This window comes from Peromyscus maniculatus, chromosome 1, assembly GCF_049852395.1.
Source record: "Peromyscus maniculatus bairdii isolate BWxNUB_F1_BW_parent chromosome 1, HU_Pman_BW_mat_3.1, whole genome shotgun sequence".
NCBI classification, from domain to species: Eukaryota; Metazoa; Chordata; class Mammalia; order Rodentia; family Cricetidae; genus Peromyscus; species Peromyscus maniculatus.
In genome coordinates, this window is record NC_134852.1 from 93,588,813 (window position 1) to 93,607,741 (window position 18,929).

An 18,929-nucleotide genomic window follows, 5' to 3' on the forward strand; every position below is an offset into this window, starting at 1 on the left:
TATTGCTTTTTCTTTCTGATCTTGTTTTTGATATTTAAGTTGTCATTTGTGTTTATTTGGAACATAGGGAATGAATTAAACTGGAATTTATATAGTCACCTTGACGACAAGTGAAGCTTACTTGAATGTCAATGTTGGGTTTCCCTACAGTGAGGTGAGGTGACCTCTAGGGGTCCTAAACATCTTCAGAATGTGTATATCACAGTGTCTTAGTCATGGTGCTCAGCACACGGCAGGTGCTGGATGTGCAGGGCTGTGCAGGGATGAGGTATGGTGTATGGTTGTATTAGTTACTTTCCTGTTCCTGGGATAGAGCACCATGAGCAAGGTTATTTATAGAAGGAAGGGTTTATTTTGGCTTATGGTTCCGGAGAGTCCATAACAGCAGGGGAGAAAGGGCAGCAGGTAGCTGGAGCAAGAGAGATCCCATCTTCAAGTGCAAATGTGGAGCAGAGAGAGCAAGCTAGGTTGAGGCTATGAACTCTCAGAGCTCACCCCAGTGACACACCACTCCAGCAACGCTGTACCACCTCCCCACACAGCACCACCAACTGGGAGCCAAGTGTTCACTTCCCCAAACCTGTGGGGGAATTTCTCATTCAATGGTCAAGTGACTTAAGTATCTAATGTCATGTATGCATTCCTGCTTACTATCTCAAAATAGCTAAATGTCCTGGGAGAATTCAGGTAAAGCAAATGAATTGTCACAACTCTAACCTGTGACTCGTACTGAAAACAAAGCCAGGCATTATCTCTTTCCAAACAAGAAAGGAATGGAAACCACATTCATTCTGGTCTCAGAAGTAGAAATGCTCCTTTTCTGTATGCCTCACCATGCTCTCTGAAAACAGAGCTGCTGTAACCCAACCAAGAGAACTAACTGAGGAGGTTTCAGGTCTAACTCTCAACACTAAATGGATATTATAAGACCAGGATGTGTGCATGGGGCTCTCTAGTTCCAACAGAGAAGGGAACTGTAGACAGCCATTCCATTCGTCTTTTACTGCGTTACACACTTACCCCAACCCAGGTGTGAAGGCTCCGCTCCCTCATGTGGTCTTTCATTCTCCTACAGGCTGGCCTAGGCCTTGACCACTGTGGATTCAGAAAATGTCCAGAAGTGTCTATAAAACAGGTTTATAGCTATAAAGCAGTGGTTCTTGACCTTCCTAACACTGCGACCCTTTAATCCAGTTCCTCATGTTGTGGTGACCCCCAGCCATAAAATTATTTTCATTGCTTCTTCATAACTGTAATTTTGCTAGTCATGAGTTGTAAGGTAAATATCTGATATGCAGGGTAGATATCTGATATTTGACTCCTGTGGGGATCATGATCCATAGATTGAGAACCACTGCTAAAGTATCTGACGCCAAGTTCAGTAGCCACACAGCAGAGCTTACACTCCGTTTTGTTGACCAAAGCAAATGGAGATGGAATGGGCGTCCCTCTTTCTCAATGGGCAGAGCTACAAAACATGGCAGCCATTTTTGCAATCTCCCATGGCAACAAGATAGAAGGCCAGAGATTGTGTAGCTTCCATTAGAGACTTAGAATATTGCCTCCACAGTTAAGAACCAATACTTGAGGTGATTTTGCTCCTCACTGTTTGGTGTAGAGCATAATCTCATGTATTTCTTTGAGAGTCACACCTCATATTAAGGGTTGGGATGGGGCTGTCTGACCCTGTCCTCAGCCTGAAAAGAGAGAACTTCTGTCAAGTGGATTCTCTTGAAGAACACCCCAAGCTTAGTATTAAAACAGCACTGTTTGGGGGCTCAGGCTCTCAGGGCTGGGGGCGTGGTCAGCAGATGAGACTCTCCTGTGTGTTCCCTCAGCTGTGGGTCAGCTAGGTGGCTGTGGTTCTGGAGAGTGAGTGGCCAGCTGTGATGGGGCGGCAGTACCTGTGCGCGTGTGTGCGTGCTTGTGTGCATGTGTGCGTGTGCGTGTGTGCGCACCACAGTACACATGTAGAAGTCTGGGAGCAACTTAGTAGAGTTGATTTTCTCCTTCCCCCTTACATGGGCTTGGGCTAGAACTCGTCATCTGGTCTGCCTGGCAAGCACCTTTACTGTCTTGTTGTCCCCTGAGAGTTCCCGTAAAGGACCTGGTTTAAAATTCAAACAACAGAACCAAGATAATTCCATGATTTTTTGTTTTACTAACTTTGGAGAAAGGAGTATAAAGAATCCCTGTATAAAGCATTTTTTTTTTATTTTTTTGCAGCTGTTTAGTGAAAAAATAAGTGGTGCCGAAGGAACGAAGCTAGATGAAGTATTTATGGACATGGAAAAGGTAAGGCTGTTCGCACGTGTGAATGGTTAGAAAGGAGCTGTCCTGGCCGTATGAGAAAACCTCCTCCTGTGAGGAAGATTACCTAGAGTGGAAATACAGAATGTTCAAATGCAAGCATGAAATGCACAATCTGGAAGGCAGGACCTCCATGCTTCCCAGCTCAAGTCAGGCCCTGGCTTGAACCACAGCCACTCTGGGCATGCTGAGGAAGGAAATGGGATGTGACTGACTAGTTCCCTCTAGTGGCCAGAAGTCAGAATGCACAGAAGGCAGGCCTTGGCTGCAACTCCAGGGCCAAAGTAACTCATTGTGCTCCAATGTCTTGGAGAGTCAACTATTTCTGGGACAAGGTTTTCTGATAGATAGCAACTGATTGATCACTTGGGAATCTAGGATGTTGTTCCCATCTGTTTCAGCAGCTGCACGGCAAATACTTTTCTGCCATTAGAACCAGCAGGGTGAACCCGGATAAGCTATTTTATCTTATTGTAACTGTGAGGCTTTCAGAATCATATATGCAGATGGAATAATTTAGAAGAGCATCACTGGCTTGACGTGGCAATGATGGACTGTAACATGGCAGCAGAGGACTGTAGAATCCATCCCTTGTCATGTCCCCTGGTCGCCTATCTGGAGAGAGCTTCAGTGCAGACAGAGCTGGGTCCACTGCTCAGCTCCCTCCCCTTTGTCTTGGGCCCTTTGAGCAGAGTCTTGTTCTGATAACTCCCCAGACCAGAGAGAGAGGCCTGAGCGTGGCCAGCAGTGCAGGTGTGGGGAAACCAAGCTCCGGGCTGTGGCCTGGGAGGGTGGCGATTTTTATGTGTATTGGACCTGGCCAGCCTTCCTCCAGGAAGGCTCCGTTTTCTACTCAAGAGGACTACAATTTCTAGAAATGTTAAGACCCTAAGAAGAAAAGCTTATTTTGTGTTTGATTTTGAAAAAAAGAATCTCTTCAAATTGAAAACCATACCAACATTTTAACATCATTGACACATCTGACATTGATTTTTAAAATTTCTTAATATATAAAGATAGGACATATGCTTCTTTACCTTCGAGATCCTTCAATTCAGATGCTCAATTTAAAAACAAATGTCAGGAGGTACGTATCGGGGCTTTGAGAGTCACGGGCTGCGCTCCAGCAGTCCCCGAAAGCCAGGCTCAGACACCTGTCCTCAAGAAGCCAGTTAAAGAGATGAGTAAGAGTGGAAAGCAGGGGAAATCGGTTTACTCAGTGGAGCCACGTCAGCATCGAGAAGAGGAACACACGAAGAGTTCTGTGTGAAATGAGGTTCTGATTTCAGTAGTGATGCCGGGCAGTGCCGCTCATTCTTTTCAGGTTCTTTGGGTGCAGTTAAAAAAGGGATCATGGACTGGGCTATAGGGGGAAACGTTTCTCAAAGTGAAATCCTAGAACACGGTAATCACAGGGAGGATAGCTCCCAGATTTTGCATGCTTGGATCCTCAGAACCGGCTGGAGAGATGGCTCAGCATGTAAGAGCCCTTGCCCCTCTTGTGGAGGACCAGGGTTTGGCTCCCAGCACCTACTCAAACAGGGTGGGAACCTGGAGGCAGGAGCCTATGCAGAGGCCACAGAGGAGTGTTGCTTACTGGCTTGCTCCTTTTCATGATAGATCTGCATAAGACTGACCATTATTAACTACACAGCACAGTCAATATTAGGCTGTTTTGAAATTTCCTCTGCCATTGCCATTAATCCAAAATTCTTCAATTTAGCCTCAGGCAGACTTTTCTGAGTCTGAGAAAACAGCCGCATTCTTTGCCAGCATATCACAAGAAAGATCTCTAGGCCATTTACTAATATTCCTCCCGTCTGAAAGTTCTTGAGCCAGGCCCCCACAGTTCAGATCACCCTTAGCACCACTGTCCTCCATGCTCCTACTGAAGCCCTGTTAAAATGTCTAATAGGGCTGGGTGATGCTGGTGCACGCCTTTAATCCCAGCACTTGGGAGGCAGAGGCAGGTGGATCTCAGAGTTCCAGGCCAGCCTGGGCTACAAAGTGAGTTTCAGGACGGCCAGGGCTGTTACACAGAGAAACCCTATCTCAAACAACAAAACAAGCAAAAATTCTCAATTGATTTTTCATCCAAAGTCCAAAAGTGTTTCGTATTCCTCCAAACAAAAGCATGGTCAGGTTTGGAGGAATATGAAACACAGCAATACCCCAGCCCCTGGTACCAACTTCTGTCTTAGTCAGTGTTTTACTGCTGTGAAGAGACACCATGACCACAGCAACTCTTACAAAGGAAAACATTGAATTGGGGCGGCTTACAGATCAGAGGTTTAGTCCACTATTGTCATGGCGGGAAGCATGGCTGCACGCAGGCAGACATGCATGGGGCTAGAGGAGGAGCTGAGAGTTCCACATCCCAATCTGCAGGCAGCAGGAAGAAAGACAAACACCGGGCCTGGCTTGAGCATTTGAAGCCCTAAAGTCACCCCCAGTGACTCACCTCCTCCAACAAGGCCACACCTCCTCCAACAAGGCCACACCTCCTCCAACAAGGCCACACCTCCTCCAACAAGGCCACACCTCCTCCAACAAGGCCACACCTCCTCCAACAAGGCCACTCCTCCTCCAACAAGGCCACACCTCCTGATCCCTGTCAAGCAGCACCATTCCCTAAGGACCAAGCATTCAAATCTGTGAGCCCATAGGGGCCATTTTTATTTAAGCCCACCACATCAACTTACCATGTTTAAACCAAAAACTGATAATGTGATGAGAGGTGATGTGCTAATTTGTCGGACAGTTTATGTCTGTCTAAAACTGGATTTTCCTATGTAGGAATGTGGAGTTTTAAATAGTGTTCTCATAAGGGTTATCCCTTTTTAGGACACAGTTTTTGTATTGCTTTTGTGAATGGGATCTCCTTTTCCTTTTTTTTTTTTTGTGGGTTATTGATGGTCTAGAATAAAATGAATAAACTCTATGTTCTGGCTTTCAATTTTATGTTAATTAATAACCAGCAATGCAGGAATAGCAGGACAGTGTTAGTCTTAATGTGTTGAGAAAATGCTGGTGTTAACATCTGACAGAGCATGGTGGTTGTCTTGCTATCACCAGGATAGCTTCTAATGTATTATATTATATTAGTATCAATATGTATCGTTATATTATGATACTTTATCTAAGCATGGTTATTCAAGTTCACACTGTAGGCTTATGTCTAGTCTTAGTATTGAGAGTTCTCCTAGTGTCTATTCATCAAGTATAGTCATAATGTATCGAATATTTCTAACTTATTCACATTCATTTTAACATGATAAAGAAAAGCAAATCAGTGATCTCCAATGTCACTGAGAAGAGGTGATTTCTCAGTCACAACAGAGAAGAGATCACCTCTCCCCAAGATGTTGAAAACATCCGTTTTGAAATCACCACAGTAGGCTGGAGAGATGGCTCAGTGGTTAAGAGCACTGGCTGTTCTTTGAGAGGACCCAGGTTCAATTCCCAGCACCCACATGGCAGCTCACAGCTGTCTGTAACTCCAGTTCCAATGGATCTGACACCCTCACACAGACATACATGCAGGCAAAACACCAATGCACATGAAATACAAATTTAAAAAATCACCACAGTGGTGTAGAAGCTAAATGAATTGAAAATGTTTGTTGTTGGTTCTGGGACTTCAAGAGTTTAAAATTCGCTAACATTTTTATTTTGTCTTGTTCTAAAGAAAGTAGATATTACCAGTAAGGCTGTTGCAGAAATCCTTTCCAAAGCCACAGAGTATCTCCAGCCCAATCCAGGTAATGTCAGAGCGCGTCTTGAGGCACTCCCTTGCCGTTTGTGTCCTTGGACTCTGGTGACCTGAGCCCCTTTGCATGTGTGTCCAAATACTGAGATTCAGTTGTGGACTGTCCGGGGACACAGTGTGGCTGTCTGAGTCCTAGCTGATGGGGACAACAGGCACTCGGTTAGGATGGAGTGTTGGTCTCAGTACAGGCATCCCTCAGTGGACATCTTCTTCTCTGCTATTCTGTATTCTTCAGAACCCCACTGCACATTTTAGAAATGTTTCCTTGCTGGGCGGTGGTGGTGCACACCTTTAACCCCAGCACTCAGGAGGCAGAGGCAGGTGGATCTCTGTGAGTTCAAGGCCAGCCTGGGCCGCAGAGTGAGTTCCAGGAATGGCTTCAAAGCTATGCAGAGAAACCCTGTCTCAAAAAACAAAACAAAATAAAAAGATGTTTTCTTAGTTATCTTTTCTTAATTAGCAAGAGTCCTCTATCTTGTTCTAAAAGGTCTGTGTATTAATCTGAAAGGGTCTCCCTGTGACCCCAATGCTGAGGTTGAGGCACGACCATTGGTGGGAGCAGTGTGGAAAATTCGAACATCAGCTTCTACACAGGCCTTCATCCCTGGGTCCCAGACAGTGGTTGCCACAGGCTGATGAGAATCAGCAGAGGCCGCCCAAGCCTTGTGCTTTTCCTCTTAGGATTTGCTCTGGGAGTCACTGTGAGTCCCTTAGCTATAGGAATCAGAAGACGCACACACACACTGACCATCTAAGAGCACACATTCAATCAGATCGTCCAGGGAGAATGGTGTGTGTAAAAAGGGCTTTAAAGTCTCAAGATGGTGATAGCCCTAAAATTCCCAGTGACACGTACTTTGTCCAGCCTCATCAGTGACTGGAGTGACGAGTTCCTTTCCTGACGTATTAGCCTACAAAATTACGTAAGCGTTGTCTCTATGTGAGAGGCTTTCTAGGCTCTAGAACACACAGTCGGGCAGACTCCACCCTCCAAGAACTGACATTGGAATGGAATAGGGAGCAGCTGGCTATCAGGAAAAAGTATCCCCTGGCCAGAGACCACTGGTTATCATGAAGATGAGGACTGATGTACCAGCACAGCCACTCTGACAGGGGGGCAGGGAGGGAAACCAGTGTGTGTGTGTGTGTGTGTGTGTGTGTGTGTGTGTGTGTGTTTGTGTGACTAAATTTGTGTGGCTGGGTGATGCTTGGGGGTTTGGAGACCTGCAGGGTAAGGGATTAGGGAGGAGATGGGCAAGGCTTGACAGGCTGACACCATGATTGCTACTCTAGGGTGTAGCCAGCAGCCCAGCAGGACCAGCTTCGAGATAGCTGGACACACAGACTCCTGAGCTCACCCCAGACCAACTGAATCCCGAGTTACCTGCTTATATGGTCAAGCTTGAAGAATACTTGTCTAGACTACATTAAATATAAATGTCATAGATACCACAGCTGGTGCCTTGGATCCTTTTAGCTTAGTATTTAGTTTATAGTCTCCATTTCCCATAGATGCTTGCCATTTTGTCAAATCGGCCAGCCACAGTCCATTGATTACACAGTAGGATTCCTGCTGTACTTTACTTGACAGACATTTTTGGGCTTTTTAGAGGTACCCCGAAGTCTTCCTACAGCCTCTCTCTTTCCTGGCACCACCCCAGAGTTTATCCGAGTCACACTGTATAGGTGTGACTGCACACAGTGAGGTGCAGGAAAGGCAGATGTTTTCTGGGGGTCTCTCAAGTGCCCATGTCAACACAGCATGTGGCCCAGATGTATGAGTCACTTTCCCATTGCTGTAACAAACACCATAAGCAAGGCTACTTATAAAAGAAAGTCTTTTAATTTGAACTTACAGTTTGAGAGCGTTACAGTTTCATGCTGGTGGGGCAAGATCACGGTGGTAGGAACAGCTGAGAGCTCACGTCTCAAAAACCACAAGCAGGAGGCAGAGACCACACTGGAAATGTCTCTGGAAGCCTCAAAGCCCACCCCAGGAAGATACTTCTTCCAACAAGGCCACACCTCCTAATCCTTCCCAAATAGTTCCACCACCTAGGGAAATACTCAGACATCTGAGCCTGTAGGGGGTGTTCTCATTCACAACCAAGTGCTAGAACTAATAACTGTTCAGTGCTTAAGTTAGAGACAGAAAAGGAGGTGGGAAGCCACAGCTGCCCACTACCTCCCCAGAGAAAGCTGCTGAGATGCACCTGGGGAGACAGGGCAGCGATACAGGTCACTGTTCACTGGGGTGGCATCTGCCTCCTGCCTGCATGCCCCAGACCTGTTTTGTGACCTCGTGAATTCTCCGTTTGAGTCATTTCTTGGGGAGCAGAGTGAGGGGGTTGATGACCGTCTGGCAGCTTTTGACAGCCCCCACCTCGGTGGTTCCAGTCTTCACTTACATCTGTCCCCCGCACAAGTGGCTGCACAGGTAGGTGTCAGGGTCCAGCCCCAAGTGTTGAAAATGTCACACGTTGGAGGCCTCCTTACGGCAGGCGCTTGTTAAGCACGGCACACTGTGGTTCAGAGACAGCATGGTCTGTAATGTCCTCGGGTGGTGTGACTGTGCCAGAGTGCTGAGCGCCCCCACGCCTCACCCCTGCGAAGGCTTTGGAAAATCCTGTCAGAGAATGATGGCGGGTCTCCGGTGCTTTGTCTGGGAGGGCCTTGGTTCGGGCGGCTGCGTCTGTTGAGGGCTGTGGGATGGCCCCTGCGCCGCGTCACTTTGAGGAATTACAAATAACAATGTTTTAAGCACACAGAGCTAAGCTGGGGATGCTGAACACCATGTCGAAGATCCGAGGGCAGGTGAAGGCCACCGGCTACCCGCAGACGGAAGGCATGCTGGGGGACTGCATGCTGAAGTACGGCAAGGAGCTCGGAGAAGATTCCGCTTTTGGTGGGTACCCCGGCCCAGCCGGCACCGCGGGAACACCGGGGTGGCCTTGGCTGGTCCACAGAACCTGTGTCTTTGCAATGTAATGTTTTACATATTAGCAGAGTAGTATATTCATTATGGGGGGGGGTTGAAAGCAGGTCAGGACAATGCTAGTATTGGTAATCCCATCCCCATGGGTTGGCTCCGTTAAACTGTTAGATAGCCTTTGTATCTCTTGTTCATTCTCCTATATTTTAAAGATTAAAACACACTGTACACACATATATCCTAGATCTCTCCCTCTCTATTTACTATTTATTGACTTTCTTCACCCCCTCCATCTATGGCATGATATGTCTAAGTCTTTTTGACCCTCTCCCCACCCCCACTTTTCCCACCCTGCCCCTCTCCTCTGGTCCTTGTACTTTTCTGCATTCTAGCATGCACTCAAGCATGCACTGAAGCATGCATTCAAGCATGCATTCTAGCATGCATTCTGTTACTGTCTTCACCCTTCCCATTTGAGATCTCTTTTTCTCCTCTATGGTCCCTTTACAGTTTTATGACCTAAACCCATATCGTTCTCTCTCTCTCCACACACACACAACACACACACACACACACACACACACACACACACACACACACACACACCACACACACATACACTAAAATAAATAAAAAGCAAGGATCTGCATATTTGTCTTTTTGAATCTGACTTATTTCCCTGAATATATTTCCCAGCACCACCATTTTTTTTTCACAAATTTCTTTTCCCTTTCCAGCTTAATAAAATTCCATTGTGTGTGTGTACTACATTTTCTCCATCCATCTGGATAGACTGGTTTTGTTTTGTTTCATTTGTGGACAAGATCTCATCATGCATCCCTGGCTGGCTTGCAACCCCAGCGCGCGCGCACTGTAGGCCAGAGATAAACCTCTGGTGTCATCCCTCAGCAGCCGCCACCATGTTTTGAGATAAAGGTCTCACACTGGAACTGGGCTTGCCAACAGTCAGGCTAGGTTGGCTGGCCAGGAAGTCCTGGGGGCCATCTAGTCTCCACATCCCCGGTGCTGGGCTACAAGCACACACCATCACCCCTGGCACGGTGACATATACATAGAATCCCAGGACTTGGGAGAAAGAGGCAGGAGGATTGTGAGTTTGAGGCCAGCCTGAAGTACCTGGGAGGATTTGTCTCAGACAGCACCAGACAAAGGCCGTGTATTTCACTCCTAAGAGAGGGTCATAGTGCCCATATGGCAGTGTCAGTGTGGGTTTTATTTTATCCCAAGGTCCAGTGGGAACACAGTAGCCAATTTTTCTTACCCTGAAGGTCATCCATTGAGAAAACAGATGAGACCCTGGGATGGAAGGACACTGTTGCTGTGCACCTGGCCATGATGACAGGCCTGTGGCAGCAAACAGCTGAGCTGGCTATTGGAAGGGACTCCCATGGTGGGAGAGGACTGATTTCATCAGGGCTGTGGGAGAGATGGATGGTTGCTGTTTCCAGGAAAGTCTGGTCTGCAGAGGCTCTTTGCTTTGTGACCCGTGCTTGGTGCCCCATGCCTGACTCTTCTAAAGTGTAGAGAGTAGGCCATGCCGTGGTCTTCAACGGCACCACTCTTGGTGTGGAGGGGGAGTACAGATTGTGGGGAGGTGAGGGCCAGTGCTCAGGACATAGTCACCGGCTTCTTGAAGAGGGGGTGTTTGTGTGTGCATGTGCATAGGTGTGCCTGTTCACGAGCGGAGGCTAACGGTCTTTAACAATCTCCTTCCACTGTATTTTTGGGCATGGTCTCTCCCTGAACTCAGAGCTTGTTGATAGCTACAGTGGCTGGCCAGCCAGCACTCAGGGCCTCTTGTCCACCTCCCCAGCACTGGGATTACAGGTGTGCTTTGCCAGCCTGGCTTTTTATATTATATTATTTACGTATGTTCTCAGGGTCAGACTTGGGTCCTCACGTGTGCAGAACACGTACTTTACTGATGGACATCTCTCCAGTCCCCCAAAGAGGCATATTTCAAATGTCTCTGTCACAGCTCAACGGGCTGATATTGGGATACCCGGGCCCTTGTGACAACGAATGTCAGGGGCAGACAAGTGGGGAGGAAGGAGTGTCCAAGCTAGGGAGAGACCTCCTTCCTCCGGGTAGGAATGACTCAGAACCACATTCTAGACAGTTCGGAACCCCCTCCTCCTAGTTACAGTGATACTCAGTGGGTTGGACTGGCATCCTGGCCAACCTTAATTTCCAGAGGTGGTTCCCACTTCTAACTGGCAAGGACTCAGCTGTGAATTGACTTCCTTTAGAGTGGGGTGAGGTAGCCATTGCTGTCTTTTTTTGCATGAGTCAATTGTCCATGTTCTCTACTGACTGAAAGGTCAGGCTTGAGCAGGGCCCTTCAGGTTTCCAACCTAAGGAATCGAGAGAACTCTTCTTGTCCACATCTTTTTACAAAATCAATGTAGAGGATCCAGATTAAGGAAACATAGGGGTTTTTGTTTTGTTTTGTTTGTTTTGTTTTGTTTTGTTTTTAAATCTCATGCAGTGTCCCAGGGGTGTCCTCCAGAGACCCTCTAACCCTCACTGTGCATGGCAACCAGATACTGGTGGCAAAGACCATGAAAGGTACAGCCAAAATACCAGAGGATCATTCACTAAAGATGTGCTGCCCACATCCAGGAGGTATTCCCCATCATGCCTGTACCTCCTGGCCACAGGGCCTCCCTGGTACCTGAGAGCTCTGACCTCAGGGAGGTTCCAGAACCATCTACAGGGAGGGTGTCCTACCGCTCCTGCAACAGGGAGGCCTTATTCCTTTGTGGTCTGTATTGGTTAAGCTGTATCCCCATGAATGAATCCCTTCATTGTTTACAAAGAGAGTTTATCCCTGAACTCTAAGGTGCCAGTGTACAGCCCCGATTTTCCACAGAAGACCATTGTCTCCATCTAATGGCCAAAGTGGGAAGTGCTTTGGTCTACCAGCTCACTTTGAAGGGGAGGTGAGCACCGGAGGGCGGAGAAAGTGCTTTAGGAGAACAGGTAGATGTCTCCCTTTCCTATTCTTTCTGAGTCAGGAAGCAGAGGCCTCAGGGCGAAGCTTCCCTGTACCACAATCCTCAGGTTTTGGAGGAAGAATTCGCGTCACCATAACCTAGAGTATGATTCTGAAACAGAGCTCTGTGTTCTTCCGTTCAAGGCAACGCATTGATTGATGTTGGTGAATCCATGAAACGCATGGCTGAGGTGAAAGATTCTCTGGATATTAATGTGAAGCAAACTTTTATTGACCCACTGCAGCTACTGCAAGACAAAGACTTAAAAGAGATTGCGGTGAGTCCTCCCGGCCGTCCTTGCTCGGTGCTTCTCATAATGACACCGTGACTTAAAACCATGACAAGGTTTCTGCAGGAGTTCAGCAGGCATCCGGTCTTATTGGAGGGGTGAGAACTGAACTCAGTTACTGTATTCATGGCTCTCTGAGAAAGAGCACTGGGGCCCGTTTTCTCTGTCGAGGGGGAGGTGCAAGGCCCAGCTGTCGCTTTCAGTTCATCTCTGCGGAGTCATCTACAAACCAGACTGCATATCGCATTTCTGCAGCCACGTCTCACATAACACGATGACTCCACACTCTGGGGTGTAGTTTTGATTGCTAGCATCATGCCGTATCAGCTGTGTGCTCGGATCCACTGCACTCATGGGCATTGACTTTCATTCTTTCTCAAGGAAACCTAGGAAATCTAGGAACTAAAAGCTTTCATCCGGAAGCCTGCAGGACATGGTTGTCCAGAGTGTCCCTGGGAGCTCCCAGGTCATGTTGAGGCCGGCTGCTTTTGCAAAAGTGTGCAGTGGCTCCAAGCAATCCCAGCTGCCAGACTTCTGCTCTGAAGGTCTGGGCGCCCTCTTGTGGCGATGTAGAGAATAACAGCCTGCCTTTAAGCTTGATTGGCATCGCTTCCCTTGGATGGCAATATCATTTGAACCTTGGGCTTGTCTTTGTCTCTTCAGGCCCAGAGAGTCTTAACAGTGTAGCCACAGAGATCGTGAGTTCAAGGAGAGCTTAGGTGATGTAGTGAGTCCCTGTAACAGACAGATGAAATGTGTGCCCTTCTGAGGCACATAAATGCCCGGGGGAGACACAGCCAGCTGTTGCAGATGGTGGAGAGGCAAGAGCAGGTCAGCCTGAGGAGAGGCGTGGCCTCAGCACAGCTGGACAGTAAGGGGGAGGTCTCTGAGGAGCTGTCCGAGCAGACTGGATTGGGCAAAGATGTAGCACATCTTGCTGAAGGGTCAGGGTTATGATGGCCAGGAGTCCAGGACACAGGGTGAAAACCAGGGGACTATGGAGGGAGGGAGGGTGGGGAGTCCTGGAGGAACCCAGATGCCTTTATCTGCATTTAGAGTTTAGTCTAAAAGCAAGAAGTATGAGGGATGGATCCAGGAAGACTGAATGAGACCCAGAAGCTACCTTTTGTACCCCTCCTTTTTTGGACACCCCTGAATCCACTCATCTGTTGTCACCCCTTCCTTCCATCCCAAGAAAAGCATGTCCCCATTTCTGTGACAGCCTAGTCCTCACTGGGCCCCAGGCCTATCCATCTCACCCCGTCAAGACCTGTTACCCTGCCTTGCCATGTCTTCCTTCTTCCTGTTTCTGTTGGCTCCTTCCTGGTGATGTTTAAACACATCATCACAGCATCCCTGGACTCTGGCCCTGCCTGTCTCCAGCTCTCAGCTAGAGGGATCTTCCTAAGATCCAAGCCCTCAGGGGCTGACCTTGGCCTTGTGTGAAGATGTAGCGCCTTCACCTTCATCTGCCTCCGGGTCTCTGTGGCCTTATTGCACCCCCTTTCCCTTCTCTGATCTCTGCCCAAACTCCAGGAGTCACCCCCTAGCTTCTCTGGTCTCAGCTCAGATGTTATTTCCCCTGGGGAGTTCTCTGTTCCCTCTCAAGGCTCTGAGGTCCTCCTCCTGGGCCTCTGGGTCATGAGCATGGCTGCCCACCTCTTTCCTCATTGGGAAGTAAGTCTCTCGGGGTGAGGACCTGTGTTTTGCTCAGCACTGACCATGAGAAGTTGTGAGAATAGCAAATGTCTTTCCCGAACACAGAGCCTTGCACAGAGCTCCTGCTTCCGCCCAACTGCCCGCATTTCATTTCTTTTCACGCTGTGACCTTGAGTGCATGGCAACCCCACTGGCTGCCGCCGCCCTGCTGTGTGGCTGGCTCAGCAGGGTACATCGTGAGTTGTTGAGTTGTGAGAAATAGTGCAAAGCACACTTACTCTTAACTGTAAACCATTCCCAGTGCAACGGAAGAATTCCCAAGTCTCCTCCATTCCTGAGGCGGCCTAGGACAATCGCCCCTCAGCATTCACTGATAGTGTTTTATACATCGTATTCTATAACATTTCAGAACTTCCGGGGAGATTCATGGGCATCCTAATGGACACTAGACATGCATGTTTTTATAGTCAGCCTCTTAGCGAGGAATTGACAGTGGAAATGCCCTTATTTTTTGTAGAGTTAGCGTGGTTAGAAGCTGTCTGTGCATTAACAGAACTGGGTGAGGGCCCCTGTGGACAGTGGAGGCTGTTAGAAATGGTTAGCGGAGCGAGGGTACTGTATCCTTCCTCGGGCTCCACCCGAACTCTCCTCCTCTCGCCCGCCTGCCCACCCATCCGCCCACCAGGTGTCCATTCTGTAAATGTTCCTGAGGGCTTGGCAGCCTAGGAAGCCTTCAGCAGGAGCCCAGGGATGCAGAGCAAGCAGAAGGGGGTGATGGTTTCTCACCTGGAGAACAGATGGGGCAGAGGCTTACGGAGTCCCGCCTCCTAGCTGAGGACTGGCAATCAATGGCTTCCAGGGAGGGGGAGTCAGTTTTCTTCAGGAATGCTCCCACGTTTGGCTCTATGCCCCGGCACAACCATCAGTGCCAAGTGGTCTCCGTGGGTTTCAAAAAGGAGGGCCCATGAAGTTGGCCAGGGAAAGTGGTGGTGGTGGTGGGGGGGGGGGGACAGGGGAAGAGAGTGGGCGTGGCTTTGCTAACAGTGTAGCCGGCATGGAATCCTCAAACAGCAAATGGTGGAGTTCAGGCTGAGGACAAGTAGTGAGTATTTCCATAGCCGGAGGGAAGACACTGTGTGCACACGATCACACACCGTGGCGTGAGTGTCCATACTGTGTGGGGATTTCCTTTCTCTTTTTAGCACCACCTGAGAAAGCTGGAAGGCCGCCGCCTGGATTATGATTATAAAAAGAGGCGAGTAGGTAAGATACCCGAGGAAGAAATCCGACAAGCAATAGAAAAGTTTGAAGAGTCAAAGGAACTGGCTGAAAGAAGCATGTTTAATTTTTTAGAAAATGATGTAAGTATTTAAACCAAAGACTTTAATGTACATGAGTAAAACATTGTTGTATATGAGCATGACTGGCATGTGGAGAAGCTCTAAAACCTTAATTGTTATGGACATTCTAGAATGTTCTGTAGCGGTCACTTCCTGCCTTAGAGGTAGTGATACATATTCAACAATCCCTGACTGAATCCTTAGGCCCTTGGGGAGGCTTGCTTATCTCTGGGGGTGGCCTTGTCACAGAAGATGGCCCAGGAGACCAGCCTTTGTGTTTAAAGCCATAGCGTTTGTGGCTTGGAGCTGTATAGTCTTGCACTCTCTGGGGCAGATGTGTGAGGGCGAAGATCTGTCTCACCCTCCAGCCCCCTGAGGCCTTTTCCTGTCAGAATGAACACCAGGGACACAAAAGCCTGGCCTCCGTGTTGGCTGGCTCACACTGGTGCTTGTGAACTTGGGGGCTGTGAAGGTCTAGGGCCACGCCCTCCAGAAGCAACAGCGTTATGATGGACTGTCTCTTGTCACTCTTTTTAATTTGTCCCAGTAGTAGAGGGAAGCTGAACTAAAGGGGACAGGGATTCCTAGCCGCCAGGCATTGCTGGGTGGTTCCACCCTGGCCTCTCCCCTGAATCCTCATCCTCAGACTGGTCCAGTGGTGACATCGAGGATGTGACCGCTCCAAGGTTTGGGTGAAGGGAAGGGTTTTATTATAGATATGAGAAGTACGGCCAGAAGCATCTGGAAGAGTCCAGATTGAATCAGACGGGGGGGGGGGGGGGGCAGTGAATGAGAGAGAAATAGAGGAAAGGGGTGGGGGGAGAGGTGAGAGGTGAGAGGAGAGCAGAACCAAGAGAGCTTGTGGCCAAAATGGCTGGGTTATGTAGAAAAGAGAAGCTGGGGGAAGGGACGTCCTGGGCTGGAGAGGTTTACGGGGTGAGGGTGCGAAGAACAGAGAGGAGCCAGGATCCCAGCAGCACGACTGACTCTGTAACATGAACTTTCAATGCTGATGGAGCCTGGGGCCGGCTTGCACTTTGCCTGCTCATAGGCACCCCAGTTAGCCATTGGGACCACAGGCACGAGCCCGGGCATTAGCTTTAGACACATTTGCTAAAACTGCACACCTGTACAGGAAAGCAGGATTTTATTTATTCTCGTGTTGTATTTACAATGGCTTATTAAAGGTACACCAAGACCTTGTGTCAGGTCAAACAGAAAACGTAGGGAATGCCTTTCGCTCCATGCTAAGACATGGGAGGGTGATGCACAAACCTGACCACTCATTAAATCCCGGGAACGGAGTCTCTCAGGCCTAGAAACCCGCTTGAAATTTCTCTTGTCCATCAAACTGCTGAAGACTGAGAGGTGCGCTCTGTTGCGTTTTGCCTTTGAATCTGTTCATCCTTTATGCCTTTTGGGGGTGTGTACGTGGGGGACATGTAAGCGTTCACTGTCTCTATTTGTTTGGGTTTTTTTGTTTGTTTGTTTTCCCTCTTGAAATTGCCCCAAGCTTTGGGCAGATTTGTTGTTTTGTTTCAGAGTGCCACACTTAATTCACATGTGAAGTATTTAGGAACCATTTTTGAGGTCCTCTAACTTGTTAAAGACCCAGCAAGTACTGCCATGCTGGCCCCGGGCCTCTTACAGGGGCTTCAGATGCTGAGGCCACAGCTTCTAGTCAGCTCAGTTGCCCACCAACCTGCCCCACTCATGACCTTCCCACATGAGCTTCCACAATGTCCGCCCCCCTCCCACACCGAGTTCTCTGTGCAGAAAGGCCGACTCAGCCGTGCTGGCTTTGACATCTGGCCCAAGAGATCCGCGCTTTCTCTACATTAACAGAATTCAGAGACCCCCCACTTGGTCATACAAATGCAGCCATTGGTCCATTCTTTGACAGCGACAGATCGGTCCCCTCTAGGAAAAGGAGGACCTAGTTTTATCCCAGGGCTCCAGAGGGGTCCTGGAGTGGGCCCAGTTCAGACATGACTGCAGGGAGCCTCTAAGGAGTTGACCCCCAGGTGAGAAGGCACCGCTCCTGTAAGTGGGGCTCCCCTTCCTCCCCTCCCACTCCTAGGATCCACAACTTGGCTGGTAGCAGAGGTGCCCCTCTGTTCTCTGCCCGATCCTTTGTCATAAGCCTCTGACCACTGAACCCTGAGATCAGAAGAGACCACACGGAGAGACAGGGAAGGGCCATCCAGGCCGCCTCAGCACCAGGCTCCTGGTTCTTCCTTCACTGTCTCATCCAGGACCCTGTGGTCATGGCGGCCATGGTGATGAGGACTTTAGTGATGACGAGGAGGGCGATAGCCAGGGCCATCATGTCCCCAGCGTGTTGGGGCGGGGACTCAGCTGTGCTGTTGATGGCATCACAGGACACCTGCTTTCACCCCTTCCCACTGCCAGGTTCTAGCTAAGAACCTGTGGTCACGGTGTCACCCGGCAGACTGTCTTCCTTCTCTTCAGGAGATGACAGCATTCAGACCTGGAAGGAAGGGGTCCTCCTTGTCTTTTCCAGGTCCATGTGGCCTGGCAGTCTCTCTCCTGTTGACCAGATAAAGTATAAAAAAAACCTCTGGTTGACCCCTGCTATCCCACAGGCTAGTGCCAGTGCTGCCCCCTGCTGGGGGCTAAGGTGTAGGTGTGATCTGGTTGGGGAGAGGGGGCAAAGTGCTAATAATACATGCTGAGGTTGGGCGTCGTCTGTTTTTTGTTTTGTTTTGTTTTGAACTCTCACCTTGGCTTTGGTCCATCTTCCTGACGAAGCCAAGGCCATGGTCATGTCGTCCATAGAGTTCTGATACTTCTTGGTCACCAACTTCATGTCCACCCTTTGTCCCTCAGCCTTTCCAGCCATGCCTACTTCCTTCCATGATTGGGAAGCTGGGCTTCAGGGTAGTTGGTGATGGCTAGATTTTCCCCCAGGATATCATCATAGTGCCAAGTAAACACGACTGGACCGCTCTAATCATTGTCGAACATAGTATGTCTGCAACCCTTGGCTCTGCCTGATGGATTTGACGGTGCTTAGACCCTGAATTGGCCAGACTTTTCATTTACTGTACTTATTACTTGAGAGAACAACTTCAAAGAAGAGATGAGCTTAGCCTCAGGGGTTAGAGGTCTCAGCCATGGTCAGGTGGCTCCATTATTTCTGTGTTATGGTGACATGGAGCATCTTGGAGGGACAGAGATGCTACTGTTGTAGTGATCAGATTCAGGGTGGGAGGCAGAGAGGGGGAGGGAGGAGAGGCTGAGTCAGCCCCAGGACAAGATATAGAATACGATATAGCATTGCCCTCTCCCATGTCTTATTTCTTCCAAACTCTAGGCTTACTCTCTTAAAGTTCCATAAGTTATCAAAAATATTGCCATCTTTGGATCAAAACTTCAGTGCATGGTCCTGGAAGGACATTTCATATTTAAGCTAAGACACAATTAGCATTGTGCCTCTTAGAAATTGGGGGCCAGACTATTAGAGTATGGTTTCAGGAAGAGCATGGTAGCAGATGGCAGAAGATCCCTGGCTTCCTCCAAGCACAAGTGGGAGATGTCTATGCCATTGTTAGGAGGAGCTGGGGACCTCAGGCACAGTGGACACTGGTTT

At 48.7% G+C, this 18,929-nt stretch overlaps 1 protein-coding gene across 10 annotated transcripts in view; it reads left to right on the plus strand.

Moving 5' to 3' along the window:
• Positions 1-18,929, plus strand: part of Sh3gl3 (SH3 domain containing GRB2 like 3, endophilin A3) — a 133,689-nt gene that overhangs the window by 84,215 nt on the left and 30,545 nt on the right. For 7 of the 10 annotated variants that reach the window (XR_013042895.1, XR_013042892.1, XM_006969966.4 and 4 more), the window contains exons 2-6: positions 2,227-2,295; positions 5,999-6,071; positions 8,841-8,984; positions 12,172-12,305; positions 15,179-15,337. Coding sequence is in view for 8 of the 10 variants with exons in the window: in XM_006969966.4 (XP_006970028.1) it covers positions 2,227-2,295; positions 5,999-6,071; positions 8,841-8,984; positions 12,172-12,305; positions 15,179-15,337 (579 nt within the window). In the remaining 2 variants the exon portion in view is untranslated. The remainder of the gene's footprint in view (positions 1-2,226; positions 2,296-5,998; positions 6,072-8,840; positions 8,985-12,171; positions 12,306-15,178; positions 15,338-18,929) is intronic. The other 3 variants (XM_076546280.1, XM_076546285.1, XM_076546292.1) reach the window with 1 other exon arrangement.